General features: G+C 40.9%; 1 protein-coding gene across 1 annotated transcript in view; it reads left to right on the top strand.

Annotated features, from left to right (window-relative positions):
- LOC117531093 (growth arrest-specific protein 7-like) overlaps positions 1-15,081 on the top strand; it is a 110,767-nt gene that overhangs the window by 91,700 nt on the left and 3,986 nt on the right. The window contains 5 exon segments of the mRNA XM_034194135.1: positions 6,389-6,467; positions 7,433-7,561; positions 8,152-8,275; positions 13,022-13,101; positions 13,592-13,690. Of these exon segments, the coding sequence (XP_034050026.1) occupies positions 6,389-6,467; positions 7,433-7,561; positions 8,152-8,275; positions 13,022-13,101; positions 13,592-13,690 (511 nt within the window).

Here is a 15,081-nt window from a genome sequence, read left to right as displayed (position 1 = left end):
CTGCTGCACTAATAAGCCAACAGAGCATGAACCAGCTGCTGTCTGTTAGCTTAAACATGTGTATATAAGACCCCCCCCAAATTAAAGGAGAAATGCTGCTTTTAACAACCTGGACCTCATTTCTGGCATAAAATACGGTCGTTTGCTCACCAATATAAGTTTGATGTGATTAGAAGTCCATAGTTCAAACGACATGTTCAGTTCAAATAGCAGTCAGTGTGACTCACTGATTTGAAAATGTAGGTCTTTCAACCAGACGCGTGGTGCTGTGACATGTCAGTCATCTGTGTCCAATCAGATTTCCGAGGAGTCCAGTGGAACCCTGGCCTCCGCTCTAGCTCCACGCATGCCAGGAAGTGTTCAACATGTCCTGTTTCACTGTGACTGATAAATTGGCACTTCCTGTTTGAATGTGAGCTTGCCACTGAGTTCCCACGAGATTCCATGGGATCTCATCTGTCAATCCAGGAAGTGTTTGACATTTGAACATTACCTGTTTTACTGTGGCTTTGAAAATAGGCACTTCCTGTTTCGGACGCCCTGTACCATGAGTGAGCTTCGCGCTGCTGCGCTCATATTAACAGCTGACAGCGCCAGACTGTGGTCCAGCAGAAAATTGTCCAGATTATCAAAACAGAACACAGTTGTCTGTGTTTATGGGCCATATCCATCGCTGTCTTTCCATTTCCTTTTTATGTTGTTGTTGTTTGTTTTGTTCCTTCCTTTCACAATTAAAGGTCTGCCCATGTTGTGTTGTCATTCTAACACTAGCATATGTAGTGTAGCAAAACCATTCAACCCTTGAACAGCAAAGTTTCCCAGCAGACCCTTCGGGGACTGGAACACTACCCCTCCCCTCCCTGTTTTCTGCACTTTAAGAAATAAAATGTAGTATTTAATTGGTAAAGTCAAGGTAACTTTTTCCACATAACATTGTCAATTAAGTACAAAACAATATTGGTATTTAAGTAATAATGTTTCATTTGATTTAATTAATTTCAACTACAATATTGTTTTGCACTTAATTGACAATATTATGTGGAAAAAGTTACCTTAACTTTATCAATTAAATTCAGCGTTTTATGCCTAAGAGTGTATGTTTCATTTCTTAGTGTGTCATTACTACAGATAGTGTGTAAAGGTGCCTGATCACTGTATTTTAATCCTACATGGGTCAAAATTCAAAATTGTTTCCAGGCAAGAGGTGAATTTTGTTCATATTGGAGATATTGGAGATTCAAAATTATGATGCTGAAGAAAATCCTTTTTAATCACTTTAATGGTAAAAACAAAACAAAAAAATCAAAAGACTTACATCTTTAATTAATGCTGCATTCGTGTTAATGCATCAGTAATAACACTTGTCATTTATAGTTTTAATGATGGGTGTTGATACCTTCTTGCCTTTTGTTTGTGAGGTAAAACTGTAATCCAGTATTTGTTTTGTTTTTTAAATGTCTGTATTCACTCAAAACTCGAGCAAAACATATTTTATTTCCTGAAACCAGCCTCTGAAAAGTGGGCATTCGGTGAGATGACTATTCGGTGAGATGACAGAGCATCTAAATAAGCATTTATCAGGATTTGCGCTCCCAGCTCTGTTTGCATGCAAATAAAAAAAAAAAATCTCTCTTCATACTCCTAATAGAGGGACAGAGAGGAATGGAATCGCCCCGTATAGAATCCAGATTACACCGGTCGGCCGAGGCTGTCCACACCCAGAAAAGTGCAGCACAATGCTTTCATTATTCCCTCAGTCCGCTTCTGTTGTCAGGACGGACAATCGGCGTTTTGTTGGTCAGTTCCTATCTGACCGGCCGCAGCCCAGAACCAGCTGACTGTTTATTCCTGAATTTGCCGATTGTTTGGCAGTGAGGCATGTGACCACTTTCTATTTCTATCAGTGATGCACTTCATCTGGCCCGTGCGCGGCACACAAATCATTTTTCCGAGCTCCAGGATGCTGCTGTCAGGTGAATGTTACGGAGGAGACGTAACGTAACATATCGACGGCAGAATAACGTTTAAAGGTGACACTTTCCTGCAGCTGGGGTTCAGTGAAAAGTGACGAAAAATAACATTACCCCTTTTTTCCTCATTATTCCAAACAGTAATGGAACAACTAACAATGTGGTGCCAAATGTAGGAGTATAAAGAAAAATTACTGTAAGGTTTAAGTCATGTAGTGACGTCACTGCGGACCGGCAGTCTTAAGCCGCGTTCAAAAGAAAACAAACAAACAAAAAACAGGCTTTTGCCGTGCTTTGGTTAGCGCAGGATTCTCAGCGCTAGTAAGCAAGAGCGCGAGGCAAATATCAAATTATAAAAATACCTAGTAAGAGACACAGGGCATGCTAACAATTTGGATGTGATGTTTTTGGTTTTGTTTTGTTTTTTTTAGTGAATTTGAATGAAGTTTAGTTTAGTTTGCCGTTAGTTTTACACATACAGGCAGAATATCGCAAAAATATTTACTGATTCAGTGCAAAGGTTTTGTGACTATTTTGAATGAATTTTGTGTTGACAAATGAAAAATTTGTTAACTCAATCACATCTTGGGTCTGCTAACCTCTGATGGAAGTCATGTTTGTGTTTTGTGAAACTTAACGCACTTTAACAAATTCCTGCTGTACGGGAGAGTTAAACCCATTGAAGTCCATTTTTAGACCAGTCAGGATCGTACAAACACTTTCAACTCTCAAAAGCTTTCACACTACTCAACTTAACTAGCTTTGACCATTCTATCACCGCGCCCCATCTCTGTGGAATGATCTGCCTGCGCTGATACGACAGTTGGACTCTGTGGAGACTTTTAAAGCCAGGTTGAAGACATCTCCCTGTTTTATCATTAGTATTTTATATGATTGTGTCTTTTTTTATTCTTTTTATTTATTTTACTTCTTTTATCTTTTATGGTTCATTTTTTTATTGTGTTTTAATCTTATTTCATTTTATTCTGCTTTTAAATGATGTTTGTGAAGCGCCTTGAGGCGATTACTCGTGATTTGGCGCTATATAAATTAATAAATGGTAAATGAACTGCATTTATATAGCGCTTTTCCATCTGAATCAGATGCTCAAAGCGCTTTACAATTATGCCTCACATTCACCCCGATGTCAGGGTGCTGCCATACAAGGTGCTCACTACACACCGGGAGCAACAGGGGATTAAAGGCCTTGCCCAAAGGCCCTTAGTGATTTTCCAGTCAGGTGGAGATTTGAACCCATGATCTTCTGGACTCGAGCCCAACACCTTAGCCACTAGACCTCCCCCAATAAATAAATCCATCCATCCATCCATTTTCTTCCTCTTTATCCGGAGTTGGGTCGCGGGGGCAGCAGCTCAAGCAAAGCCGCCCAGACCTCCCGATCCACACACATCTCCCCCAGCTCCTCTGGGGGAATCCCAAGGCGTACCCAAGCCAGCTGAGAGATGTAGTCCCTCCAGCGTGTCCTGGGTCTTCCCCGGGGCCTCCTCCCAATGGGACGTGCCCGTAACACCTCTCCAGTGAGGCATCCAGGGGGCATCCGTGAACGATGCCCGAGCCACCTCAACTGACTCCTTTCAACATGGAGGAGCAAATAAATTATTATTATAATTATATTATACCATTCAATGCAAAGGCTTGTTCAACTGGTTAACTTGCATAGTTAGCATCAACCGAGCTTTGAAAAGACCTTTTTGGTATAACTAGCATGCTGACAACCCACTGCTTCATGACATCATTTAAAAAACAAAAATATATGATAAAAAAAATTAATGATGTCAACACCTTTTTATACGCACAGTATTTTTTGTTACGCTTTCTTTCACAAACACAAGGGCATTATCAGGTGAACGTGTTCAGCGACTGATTCTGTTCAACCAAACTACTTTTATCGTTTGCTCTTGAGATTTCGTCATTGTGAACCAGAGTTTGACAGAAACTGTGGTGGACTTTGCTGGAAAGGGAAACTCTGTATCTATTGGACACAAAGGAATTCTTGGAAAATACACCTGTACCTGTTCCTGTCTACGGTCCCAAAGCTACCGCGGCTTCTATGATATTTGGTGAAAGTCTTGCAACAATACGTTTGATTCCCTTCCACAGATGCTTTCTCTGTGAGAAAACCCTTCTTGTGCAGCTCGGTGGAGCCGCTGCAAACAGAAAATAGTCATGGGTTTGTTTACATTCCCATGGCAACAGGGGAATCCCAAAAGTAAAGCCTGGTTTTGACAAGTGGGGGCGTTTCCCAAAGTCATGATGTCACACCTACACAATCTGGATTCAAGCTAGTCGGTAACTGTCTCCTTTAACTACAGAAAATACTAAAAATGAATCAACCAAAGCCTAGAGGATTGTAAAGTAGGTACTGTTCTTTACATTTGCCAAGGTTTGGGGCAAAAATTTTGCTCAGTGTGAAGAAGACGATGAATTTATCCGTCCTGTCAATACTTAGCCCTGCTGAGGTTCAGTTGGAGTAAGTCGGACATTATTTGTCCAGAGTGTGTAGATGGTGAGGAAAGAGTGACTGAAGAAAACAACCTGATGACAGATTTATTTACATATCGATCAAACACAGATCAGATGTACGGACTATTTACTGAAGAGTCGCTCAGTCTGGATCATTATTATTATTATTATTATTTTATTGTTAATTGATTGGGGCTGGTCATGGGGGTGGGTTGTATCTAAATACAGCAAAGTGGGAGTTTGAATTTTGCCCTTTTGATGACCAAATGTGATCCACACGTGTTTCAGATCAGTTTCACAGAATCTTTGAATTCTTTTAAACCAGTTTCTGATGCCGCAGGGCTTCTTGTGCCAGACGGTACTTGAACGGGGTGAAGGGTTTTTTTTTTTTTTCTTTTTGGATGTCAGTCTGAAGGAATTCCACACATTTTTGATTCTGAGCCACACTTTGAAGTGACCTGCTCAGCTGTGAAGATGCTCAGGTCTGGAGACCGAGTCCACCTGCTGCATGTCTGCTGTCAGAAGTTTTTCTTCAGAAACGCTCACAATCAGACTTTGTTTTTTTTCCTCTCAACATCTCGTCATCACACTTTTCCTTTCGTCCAATAAAGATGCATTTATTTAATGAAACACAAATACTTCTGATGTTAATATCACATATTACAGTGTTAAATCGACACTACGTTTTTTAAAAATATTACATTTTGTATGAAGGATACAAAATGTAATATTTTTTAAAAACGCAGTGTCGATTTAACACCATAATAGCGGGGTGGTGGCCAAGTGGTTAATGTGCTTGGTTTCAGTTCAGAAGGTTCCGGGTTCAAATCCCACCCCTGCCACATTTCTCCATGTAATGTGGAGTTGCGTCAGGAAGGGCATCCGGCGTAAAACTTGTGCCAATTCAACATGCAGATCCACCTTGGATTTGCTGTGGCGAACCCCGAGTGCAAACAAGGGAGCAGCTGAAGGGACTTACTTTTACATTTTGTATGAAGGATTTCTCAATACGAAGCCAAAGCTCGATATTGTGCGATGGTATTTAGCGATGTCGCGTCGCTGAACACAGGAGCAGGTCGACTCCGCAGACTGACGTTACTTTAAGTCCAACAGCAGTCTGAAGAGTTTCACAGGTGACACGTTGAACATGAGGTTCAGTTTGTCAGTAATTAAAAATTTGTGTCTCTGCAGGACGTTTGTGAAGGTTTTGTAAATGAAACTGGATTGTGACAGGAAACCCGTCTGATGGTTTGACTCCATCAGTTTTTATTTTGAAGTGCAAAAAAGTGTCAACTCAAGCTGCTAACAAACAAACAAACAAAACAACAATGAAAACTACAATTAAAAGCTGTTAATGCTGCAAGTGGGTTGTTAAAAATGGTTTCAAACGCCGGTTTTGGTGATTTGAAATGACCACATGGTTCACGTGTCATCTGCAAGAATCATCATGAAATCAAACAAATCCTCCCAGAAAAGTTTTGTGGATTTATTTATCCATAAAAACAGCGCATTACTGGTGTCTGATTGTTCTTGTTGTTCCTTTTTTTCTAGAGGAATTTTTATTTACTTGCATCACTTTATGAATAAATAAATATTCCATGCACCTTTTTTTTTTTGTGGTAGTTGGTTTGTAGTGACACGCTGAACGTGAACCGCCGGTCAGGGATGAGTTTCGGAGTCCAAATTGTTTCACTCTGTTATTGTGTCCAGCTGTGCTGAACGTGTTCGCGGTACCTGGCGTCTCATCCATCCTAATCACTCTGCTGACCCGCCCGTGGGTTTACTGCTCCCTTATGTAGCTGTGAATGATGGCGTCGGCCTTCTCTTCTGTCTCGCCTCCCTGCATGTCGTTATGTAGAGAAATGTGTGTGGTCTTCCCTGATGTCCAGTAATCCAGTGTAAACGTCTGTGTGGGGTTTCTTATCTGCTGTCAGGACTCTGGGGGAGGCGTGGGCTCAGCTCAAGAAGAGTCTGGCTGATGAAGCTGAAGTTCACCTCAAGTTCTCCTCAAAGGTAATTTATTGCTTTTCTTTCTTTCTTTTTATCTTTGCCAACAGGTTTGTTTGCTTGGTTTGATCCAAGAATTACTCAAATCTTTAAACTTTATAAAACCTGGTAATAAGTTTGGGTTTAACTTGGAAAATAAACCATTAACAGACAGTGCCAGGTCGTTAAATATTTTCAAACTATACACATTGAGTCTTTTAAAAAAAATCTGAGACAAACAAACATTCAAACTGAAGAATCTGATCAGGTCACGTCAGCCAGTAATGCAAATGTAGCCTCGGTTGTGCCTTACCTTGAATTTAGATTATTTAATTTTTATTCCTGCCTACATTTCATAAAAAGGAAGGAGCCAGGAAACTTTTAGGCCTTTTTAAATGTCAAAATATTCTGTGCTACTGGAACCGATCGTCCTAGAACACAGTGTCTGTGTCGGCGGAGCTTAGAAGATGGATTTACTCATTTTTAAATTTGTATTTACACAAACAAACTATGTAATGGTGGAAAAATGCCCCACATAAATCTGGTTTGTGTTTTATGAGGCTCTGCAGTGAGTGTAAACCCGCAGACAGGCTGGGATTAGATCTAATTACATACAGTCAAACTCTTCCTGACAGCTCTGTGAACGATCACGCTAACGTGTTTATCACATTTAAACTGTCCCGCCTACGGTCGTAACAGTAACGGCGGCGGGCGCTCGTCAGCCATAGTTAGGAGGAGATCGGGTCGTGTCCCTTGGTGCTCAGTCACCCCCTGACTTTGGTCATATTACTTTAAAATCTTCTTCTGTATGATATCATCAATCTGACATCTTTATCAAAAACACGTTCATCATATTTCCACAAGAACGCCAGGATTCAGTGTGTTGCTCAAGGACACGTGACTCAGCGCTGCGGTGGTGGCCTGCGGCGCGGCGGTGGCATTTCTTTTGAATTTGCTCTGTTGTGAACTTTGGTTCCTTTTGTCTCGAGCAGCTCCAGAGTGAAGTGGAGAAACCTTTGTTGTCCTTCAGGGAGAATTTTAAGAAGGACATGAAGCGGTTTGACCACCACATCGCCGACTTACGAAAGCAGCTGGTCAGTCGTTACGCCGCCGTAGAGAAGGTAGGTGGCAGCACAGACAAAACATAATCAAACATAATCACTGTTTTTTTTTTTATTTTTTTTTTTAGCAGCACCAGAGATTGAGAAATGAACTGGATGCTGGTTGAAGTTTCATATCTCGCCTGTTTCCCGACACCGGAATGTTTCTCGTTCTTTGTGACAAATGCAAAATGAGCTCATTTTCTTCTGATGAACTCATCGGCTGGTTTTGGGATCAGAAAATAAGACTCGGGCTGTCATAAAGCAGTGACGTGATGGATGAAAAGTGGGAAAGTTTGTGACAGGCTGCGTTATCGGCGTGATGAATGAATGAATGCTGCACACGTTCATCACTAATTAGAATCTTCATTTTCCCTCCAGAACAAACAGAACAAAGCTTCTCAAATCTTCAGAACACAAAGTTCAGTCTGCAGAGTTGTGATTTAGTTTGTTTTTGTCTGTTTGTCGATCAGTTCAGAGTTCAGGAGGTGAGAGACATATTTGAGCTTCATTTATATTCTTTATTTTAGCGCTGAGAGACGTGCTGAAGCGGAGGCAGAACGTGTTGTTTTTTTGATTGTGTTTGTGACGTGGCTTCTCGTCTCCGTCAGTCCCGTAAGGCTCTGGCTGACCGGCAGAAAGAACTGGAGCTGAAGACTCAGCAGCTGGAGATCAAACTCAGCAACAAGATCGAGGACGACATCAAGAAGGCCCGCAGGAAGTCCACACAAGCAGGTCAGAGCCGGGGTCAAAGGTCAAAACTGCAGGTCACAGTGTCGCCCAACACTGGCTTTAGGTCAAAGGGTCACCAGAATCCTCTGGAGATCATGAATAGGCATGCTAGTTCAAATCTGTCCAGCAGTCTGTTGGTGTGAACAGATCTGAGACTCTTCCTTCAATCCGGCAGATTTACCAAATGGATTTAGGCATGATTTTTTTTGTTGTTGTTGTTATTGTGTTGGGGTTTTTTTTTTTTTGTCCGGCTGCTCAGTTTCGGCACAGAGCCAAGATGTTTCTGTGAGTCCGAGTGGGGAGTTCTAACGGCGGGATGTGGGGTCACAAACATTCTTCACTCAACTGGTTAGTGTTAAAGCAAAGACTCCCAGCGAGGCGTGGGCGTCGACCCCAGACCATCATCTGCTGCAGAAACATTTCTCACAAGTTTTTTTTTTTCCTTTTTTGTCACTGTCACATTAGTATTTAATACACTAAACATTTTTAACTCAAATCAGTTGATTTATTGAAAATTTAATTCACACATTGACTTGTTTTGATTAATGTCAATATTTTGTTCTTGTGGTTTCAGAACCCCTTAAAAAGACAAAACTTTCATCTCCACTTATTTTGTGAAAATTTTGTTTCTGAGCATTTACGTTCCTTTAGAGATAAAAAAAAAAATCATAATCCCGAAAGGCTAATGCTGCGTTCAAAACCCTCAAAAGATCGAAGATTCCAACCTGCAGCTCAGAGGAAAATACGTTGAATGCTGGGAAACCCATGAGGAAATTGAGAAACCCGAGGTATCTGATTTGACATCACAGCTGTGGCAGCCGCGTGTGCGACTGGTTAGACAGCATTCTTAATGTTGAAAATGTGTCTTTAAACTTCAGTTTTAACAAGACTTTACTGCTATGTGATATATTCACATTCTGTGTCCAATTAGTTGTTAGCAGCAAAAAAAACAAAACAAACAAAAAAAACTTTGACAATTTAATTTTGCCCAAACAATAATGTTAGCCTAGCTCTACTCTGATAGGCTAAGTAGTTGATCCATATTTGTCTGTGAGGTAACCTCATGAACCCACTTTTTCCACAAGTAGGGTTTTTTTTATGTCTGTTTTTTCTGACAGTAACATTTGCTGGAATTATCTTAAAACAGCTGAGTCATGCTAACAGGCTAAGCACAATTATTTAACGTTGGAAGCAAAATATTTACAAGCTAGTGCTACCATGCTAATGCTAACAAATCAGCCTGGCAAAAGAACTTATCAATCATATTAAGCCATCATAAACTGAAAATGAAGTGAGGTTATCATTCATTATCTGAAAGTGTTAAACCACCAAAAACCAGGTCTAAAGTCCAGCAAGCACTGTGCAAAAATCCGAACAGTCTGAAGCAGCTTCACAACGCAGTCTGCTTACCTGCGTGTATTGTCGCCAGTCACCTTCAATGATGTAATATTAATGTGCTGTTTTATGACCACTGTCGGGAAAATGGGAAAAACAGACTCAGACGAGGGCGAAAACTCCTCATTTTATGAGGGAATTGTCCCAACGTCTGTTTCCCGTTCTCTTCGAGACAGGTGACATCTGTGTAAAATACACAAGACTGAATTGAAAACTAATCAGAATCAACACTGATTGCATAAAAAAAAAAAAAAACCTGACCTTGCAGCTTGACGGCTTCACCTCGGCTTCACCTCAGGGAGCTTTGGTGGCCGCTATGCACACTGACGCTGACCGTTTGGAGTTAATCTTTTACCGCATCAGAAGTCCTTGAACTTCTGTCCACTTCTCTTTAAAGGGAAGGGCAGGCGCCACTGATTGGTGGGCATCATGTTTGGACTAGAAAATGCCCGTGCCTAACAGAATCCATCCAACACTCGTGCTCCCAGCAAGCGGCTGTCACAGTCATTTTTGCGAGTCCTTTTTGTGTCTGCTTTTAAAATGGCACCTTTTGTATCACACTTATGAGCATGAATATTGAATTTCCTTCTCTCGAACCTTCTGTGGCACTTTGATTGCAGGACTATAACACAAACAAAACATTAGCTACTATCGCTTCAGATGTTTGAACTTGAAGTTATTTAAATGTAAATGACATTTTGTCTTAACCCCTTAACGCCTATTGTCGCATATATGCTACAATATTTTACTCAAATATGCAACATACCAAACTGACCAGTATTCCTGTTGTCGCAAATTTGCAACATACCATTATTATTAGTATAACATTATTACCAAAATACCAAAATTACTATTTATTTTTTGTGCAAAAGTGAAATTAATAATCTCAACATTATTTACCATCTACTTAAAGGCAAAAACACACACAAAACATTTTTTTATATACAGTTATATAAATTCAGGTGTTAAGGGGTTAAAGTGCGGGGTGGAGACGCAACGTCAGCAGGATCCAGGTCATTTTGTAAAAGTTTAACAGGTGTGTGAGCCGAGGAAACATCTAAAGCCACCCTCACACTTGCACGAATTTGATCCCCGCATTGGCACGCAATCTTATGTGGCAATGAGTAAAGTTGTCGTAAACTGTGTGAGGCTCTGTGCGCAATGGCACATATTGACATGCAGTGACACGCAGTGTTTGTGAATAGACTGCACTATGTTCACAGCTCATTCACACAAGTAGCACAAAATTTATGCATGCCCATTTCAAAATTTTCTTTGCGCACTTGCATGCAGCCTCCCACAGTTTAGTAATTGATAAGCAAGTTTGCATTCCAGTGCGGGGATCCAATTCATGTAAGTGTCAAGGTGGATTAAGGGGAAACGTGACGGCGTGGAGCGACCAGGCACGGCTACACGCGGCGCCTCGGCACAAAGCCAACGCGGCTCGGTCATCCTGCCTCCAAGCCTCTGGCGAGAAAAACAGCAGCAGTTGTTGACGACGGTCCGAGTGAGAAGGAGAAGAGACAGACGCCAAAACAGCGAAAACACGTCATGTGTCTGCTCGTAACAAAGAGTCATTATGGCTTCGTGCGCTCGCTGCCCTCTGCACAGCCTCACAGGCAGCTCTTACTGACTTCAACATCCCCATGAAAGCGCTTTTCAAATGTTTCCATATCAAAGTACCTGTAATGGAAACTCCTCGAGTCATAATCAACTCATTACCTTCAATCATTGGTTAAAAGAAACTAAAGACGAGGGGTGTTTGTCCCTTAAACGTCAGTCAGTATTTCTAATTGTTGTCAGTCAAATCAGAATAGTTTATAAAACATGGTAGAATTATAAGGCATCTGCAACATAAATAGCTGATCTTTTTTTGACCATTGGCAATCATCTCAGTCTTCTCTAAGTTTAAAAGTAAACCGAGGACATCCAGTGTCTCCGGGTAGGTCTCTAGTTTTACACCTTGAGAGATTTTTTGTCCAAAAAAAGGCACGCACAAGCATCTGCAAACCATGTGCATAACGGGGAGAGTCCAGATCTGCATTTAACCTGACCTGTAGGTGCTACATAGAGAATAACAGTGGGTCTAGAACAGAGCCTTGAGGTACCCCTAATTTAATGTTGGTATAACAATCACACTGATATCAACCTGACAAGTAAGTCTGCAGCGAAGAAAGAATCTGCCAGCAAATACCAGAATAATTCTCAGTTCTTTCCGCTAAAGTATGGTGATCAGTTGTACGAATGGCGGCCCAGAGAATCTGCACTGAAAGCTAACAAACCATTCGCCACCTTGAGCACAGTACCTGTGGAACAGTACGCTTGAAAGGCCGACTGCAAAGGTAGAACTGAGCCATCTTCATCAGTGACCCGAGAACGTCGTTGTCGTTGTACAGCATTATCATCACTCACCAGACAGGAAATGGGTCAATTTTAACAATAAAATGTTCATAATGTCCGGCTGGAAGAGGGTTTGTGCCTCAGCTGTGTCGATACCTCAGGTCAAGATCAAGTCCAGAGTCTTCCCACAGTTGTGAGTGGGTTCAGGTTTTAGACAGTAGGTCAGCCTGATGACCGAGTCTCATCTGCTGAAGAACAAAATGTTCAGCATCATTTCCTCTGTGATCTAATCTCATAGACAATTAGTGTTTGTTTACTTATTTCTAGCAGGATGTGGGCAGGATTATTAATGATCCTCCGCATCATTTCTCTTCATGGTCGTAATCTGAGCCGTCAGTTAATATCTGAACACCAGCTCCTCCTGTTGGTGGTGTTTGTGCACTGCACACTTTGATTTCTCAAAGTGTTTTGTCCCCAAACATCTGCACATCTGTCCCAAAGACAGAGGAGGAAAAACTAATTTATTAAAACCAGCACTGAAGATACAGAGATCATGCAGTGTGCACAGCTGTGCTTTTATTTTGAAAGGCAAAGCAGTTATTTAACCACATTGTCAGGTAATTCTCATTATTGCAGCAGTAAGTACCATCCTTAATTAGCCTGACTGCTATCGCACACACATACACATAAATAATAATATTTTTGATTGCAAACTGAATTTTGATTGACATTTAAAGCTCAAATAAAATCCGTTAGCTCTTCATTTTGTTCCAGTTTCAGCTGGTTGTGAGGAAATGAAGCTACAGGAATTTGGGGAAAATAATAAAAACTTATTTTTGTTCTGATACAAATCATATTCACTTCAGAACAGGTGGCTGGCAGCAATTTGTAGGGTTCCATTTATTTTTTTCTGTTTCTTTGCCTAGTGATGTCAGGTTTTGCTGCTTTTGAGCATTTTGAGCGTTTGCACAGTATAACGCCCCTAATGAGCTTCCTGTCCGCTGACTGTCACAGGAGACGAGCTGATGCGGTGCATCGACCTTTATAACCAGTCGCAGTCCAAGTGGTTTGAGGAGATGGTCACCACCAGCCTGGTAAGAAACTGTGTGTTCGATCCCTGATGTCTGGTTTGTACAATGTAAATTTAATTTCTTGTTGCTACAAAGGCCGAACCGCATCGTCATGTTCCAGAGTCCATTAATATAGGAGATACTGACATAAATCTTACTGTAATGATGCACATCTCTCTCTCTCACTCACACACACACACACACACACACACACACACACACACACACACACACACACACACACACACACACACACACACACACACACACACACACACACCTGTAGGGATGCTGTTCTTTTTTTTCCTCAAGCAACGCAGATTTTTTTCCAACAGGTGTCTCAAATTCTGAGTTACAAACTGAGACATCTGGAGCTCATTTGCAGAGAGAATTAAATGTGTTCTCACCGAGCTAACAGCCAATCAGCAGCCATCGTCCTCATCACACACACTGTGTTGACAGTTAGTTTTTGTTCTGCTTCAACACCAAGCTAATCGCTGACCTTCTCCCTCAGGAGCTGGAGAGGCTGGAGGTGGAGCGGGTGGAGATGATCCGGCAGCACCTGTGTCAGTATACCATGCTACGCCACGAGACGGACATGTTCAACCAAAGCGTAAGTACCACTTCCACCGCCAATCAACCAGCTGGACTTTGGGCGTGCGGGTGAATGTGATCAGAGGTCGTCAGTCAGCTGCAGAACAGCTGAGCATCAGCGACTTGAGGAACAGAAGTTTTTTTTTTCTCTCTCTCTCTCTCCCTCTTTATTGCAGCTGCACAAATCTTGTGTTTTACATCACAAACTAGAGGACTGCGCTCGTAGAATGCGAAAGTTTTACCTCTGAAAAGCTTTACAAGGTCAAAGTCCTGTTAGAAGTGACTTTTTATAAGATAAATGAGATGTGATCAAATGTCAGGAGGATGTATTTAGTTCATGCACTTGAATCAAAGTTTATTTTTGTGGTGTTGTCAGGTTTTGTTTTGTTTTTTCTTCAACTTTTTTTGGTTCATGAATTGTTTTTCCAAATAATTTTCACAGAACATTGTTTATCTCTGCTGTGCACAATTTGTCATAGATTTTTGGCACTTGGTTTTCGACTGATAACTGGAAGACAAACAGGCATAAAATTGGAACCTCCATCCAATTTTGGCAGTGTAGATAAATTCAAAACAGAAAAATGAGAGTGACTGGGGCATGTTTGATTAAGATATAATGTAAAATATACATTAAATGGGGTTTTCAATGTTAAATTTAAATAACTACAAACTCTGTAATCTGGATCAGATCCGGATCAAACTTTGTCAGTCGATAAAGGATACCATCCTACATAACAATCTCAAATATGAAAGAAATTTGATCTTTTTAACAGAGGTATTAGTTTTTGAAAATTTGTTCAGTGCTAAATGACAGGGATTTTTCCAAGATTTTTCCTGACTTTGACCTTTGAGCTATCACCCTGAAAATTGAATCAGTTCTTGCCCATCAGGATATAAATCCTCCAGAAAAAAAGTTCATAATGACATATAAAAAATTGTGTGTTTCAGGCTGGTGACAAATAGACAAACAAAAAGGGACAAAAACATAACTTTGTTGGTGGAGGAAATTAATTTAACTCTTGCTGCGTTAAATACGGTGAAAAACATTTATTCGACTTACTTTTTGTAATTGTCTTTGAAGCTGCGGTTGCTTATTTCTTTCAGGATGTGGCAACACTGTCTGCAGGTTCAAATCACTTTTGCTGATATTTGGTGCAGCACAGACGTTCAGACGCGCAGCGGCAGATTTGAGCCGTCATACTTCATGATGTTTTTTAGGCAGGAAAAATGCAGAAAAAAAATATATATATTTGTGTGGAAAATATTGTCGGTGTGCAGCTGTGTTTTATTGATACGTGTGTTTGTGTGTATTCTGCAGCAGCTGCAGCAAAGCTGTGAGCCTATGATTGTTATTATTAGTTTTTAAATTTGTGGTTCACAGAATAGAATTTGTGCATCTGCAATGAAGAA

The sequence above is a fragment of the Thalassophryne amazonica genome, chromosome 18 (assembly GCF_902500255.1).
Source record: "Thalassophryne amazonica chromosome 18, fThaAma1.1, whole genome shotgun sequence".
NCBI classification, from domain to species: Eukaryota; Metazoa; Chordata; class Actinopteri; order Batrachoidiformes; family Batrachoididae; genus Thalassophryne; species Thalassophryne amazonica.
The sequence above is the reverse complement of the archived record's forward strand: the minus strand, read 5'-3'. Positions and strand labels throughout refer to the sequence as shown.